General features: G+C 43.0%; 1 protein-coding gene across 2 annotated transcripts in view; it reads left to right on the forward strand.

Annotated features, from left to right (window-relative positions):
* CARD19 (caspase recruitment domain family member 19) overlaps positions 1 to 2,783 on the forward strand; it is an 88,127-nt gene that overhangs the window by 38,493 nt on the left and 46,851 nt on the right. For both annotated transcript variants that reach the window (XM_019505036.1, XM_019505035.1), the window contains exon 2: positions 1,164 to 1,306. In XM_019505036.1, the coding sequence (XP_019360581.1) occupies positions 1,164 to 1,306 (143 nt within the window). The remainder of the gene's footprint in view (positions 1 to 1,163; positions 1,307 to 2,783) is intronic.

Below are 2,783 nucleotides of genomic sequence, written 5' to 3' on the forward strand. Positions count from 1 at the left end.
AGGAGCAGCAGCAAATCTTCCTGAAGCATGCAGTATGATTTTTTTAGTTGTCAGAAAGATGCTTAGACCTGAAAAACCCCTTAGTGGAAATGGTGCCAGAAGCAATGTAGCAAGTCTGGATTTGTAAATTTGCTGAGGTTTATAAATGACTTAATTTGCACTACGTTTTCTTTTTACCTGTAGTTTAATACACATACACTGAGGGCATTTGTTGCTGTTGGAGGTTCCCTTTTCCTACACAAAGCATAAAGTAAAGGTCCTGACTGTTTGCCATAAAAGATTTCACTGCACTGAAGCGGAGTTGTTATTCTTAGTGTCCTGATTGCATTTCAGTTTTAGGAATTTATACTAGCCAAATTTTGCAGTCCTTGCATAGACCAAAGTCAGTGGTATTTGTATATAAGTTTGTGTAGGTATAAGCAATGAGTCAGTGCTGTAAGATTTGCATTCAGTCTTATTAAAACGTCCCAGCAGTTTTGATCGGCTATCACAGGCTTCTTCACTTCCTGTCTTAAACTGTTGTGTACTATTGGCCTGAGCTCCTAAGTAGCTGTCAAACACCAGACATTGTTGCATTTCAGTGGTGGGAGTAGTGAATAATGGATATACCATATCTCTTTGAAGCCAGTTATGTTTTAGCATTCTATGTGATCGAGAATATTTCTCTGCAAGATACTGAAGATTCACATTTAAAATTTTATCAAATAAATTTAAACATTATAATTTGATTTAATATTCACAAATGATAGGAGATGTATTTTCTGCCTACATAGATCCAGCAGTTTTACACCTTTAAGACAAGCAGATGCAGAGATAAGACATCCATCAGTGCTTGCTACATTATAAATATTTTAGATCAGCATTTCCCAAAGCATGGAGGATGTTTTTTCAGGAGGGAGACGAGCAGTGCAGAAGACTAACCCTGGGTTTAGAGAGAAATAATTTGAGATGGGTGATCTTTTAAGAACATACTGCAAGATTCTGACACAAGAGAAAGGGCACAATTGATTGCATTTTCCTGACAAATGGCTCCACTCTCAAAAGGTGTGTTATGGAAACTATTCTGCTCTACCTTTTTTACTACCATGTAATTTGAAGATTAAAATTAAACATGGTTTTGCCATCTGATAATAATGGTTGTTTGTGTGGCATTCTGTTCCTAGATCAGTCATACTGTGATCGGCTACGACAGGACATGTACTTTCTTACAAGCAATGGCCAACTGAGTGAGCACCTGGTTGATAAAATTATTCTTCAGTTGAACAGAGTCTACCCCCAAATTCTCACTAATAAAGAAGCAGAAAAGGTAATTAAATGAGTTTTACTGCAGCATGTAGCATATTATTCTGGCTGCCACGCATCTAGTTTAATTCAACAACTGGTAGATCTGCCACATACTAAACTCAGGAGACAAATTCCTAAATATTTGACCACTTGTCCCATTTTCTTTTTTTACTACCAAAAGTAGTAAAAGTTAAAAAGTAGTTAAAGTTTGTAGTCAGTGATGTGGTATTTGAGTGCCTCATGAGAACTAAGGAATTCATCCTGGTAAGATCCCTGCATGGTTAGAAAATATTATGATGTCCATTTTAGTGATGAGAAAACAAGGTATTGTCTTCAGTATTGGTTGTATCATTTTGATGAATGGTGTGATTTTTTTTTTTTTTTTAAACCAGTTTAAACTCCTGGGTTAAATCAGAATAAGCCAGATTTAAATTGACTATCCCTGAATTTCTGTAGGTAAGTCAGTTTAAAAATAGACCTCTAGTTAAACCTGTACAACTTAGAAGAGAGACCAGGCTTGAGACGCAGCCAAAATTTTCAAAAGTGCTTACTGGTTTTGGATGCAAAATCATTGAAGTCAGTACATAATAAGTGAAATGTGGATTTTAAAAGCCAGCAAATCAAATTGGTAAGTTTGTTCTTATTGGCTGTGTCTACGTGACTGTGCATATATGTGTTGCGGCGTCTCAGACAACCTTGAGACGATGCAGAAGACACACCTGCATAAGAAAATGTGCAGCATGGATTCTAAATTTGATACTGGGGAATCCCGGTATTAAAAAAAATGTGCCAGAAAAAGGTTCCCTGGGGTGCACTCTCAGAGCATGCCTGCAAGCAGCTGGAGGTTGGGTCTTCAAAGGAGACACTCTGACAGCTGGCCCGAGCGTCTCTATGGCTGCTGTGCTCCACTGCTGCTCTAGCATGCTGCCTCAGTGTGCTGGAGAAAATAAAAGCAAGTCATGGTTCGCAGCAGCTGCAGGCGGCGGATCCTTGGGACGCTCATGGCCACGTCAGGCAGAGCCCTCCAGTGGCACGCAGCTCCAGCTGAGTCCCGGAAGTTGCACATGTGTGGGGTTTGTGGGGGATGGGTGTGTGTGTGGGGTTTGTGGGGGGTGGGGCCCCCTACCACATGCCCCCGACCCCCCCATGCTGCACAGTTCCTGCTAGCAGCAGCAGGAGGTGAGCCCTCAGGGCACTCATGGCCCGTAGCAGGCAGAGCCCTTGGCAGGACATAACTCCTAACTGCACTGCCAGGAGCCCCATATGCTGGCACAGAGCCAGACTAGTCTGGTGTGAAGGCATCCACCAGCAGGCGGGGTTGGGCTAGCTCTGTGCTGCCACATCTACCCCTGGGACTCAGCTGGAGCCGCATGCTGCCGGGGAACTCTGCCTGCCACAGGCCATGATCACCCTGAGGGTCCACCACCTGTTGCTGTGCTGCTGCTGCCGCTGGTGGTGGGGGCTTTGCCCCACGTGGGGTGAGGAGGGCATGTGGCTGG

This window comes from Gavialis gangeticus, unplaced genomic scaffold (assembly GCF_001723915.1).
Source record: "Gavialis gangeticus isolate Ggan-Ray unplaced genomic scaffold, GavGan_comp1, whole genome shotgun sequence".
NCBI lineage: Eukaryota > Metazoa > Chordata > Crocodylia > Gavialidae > Gavialis > Gavialis gangeticus.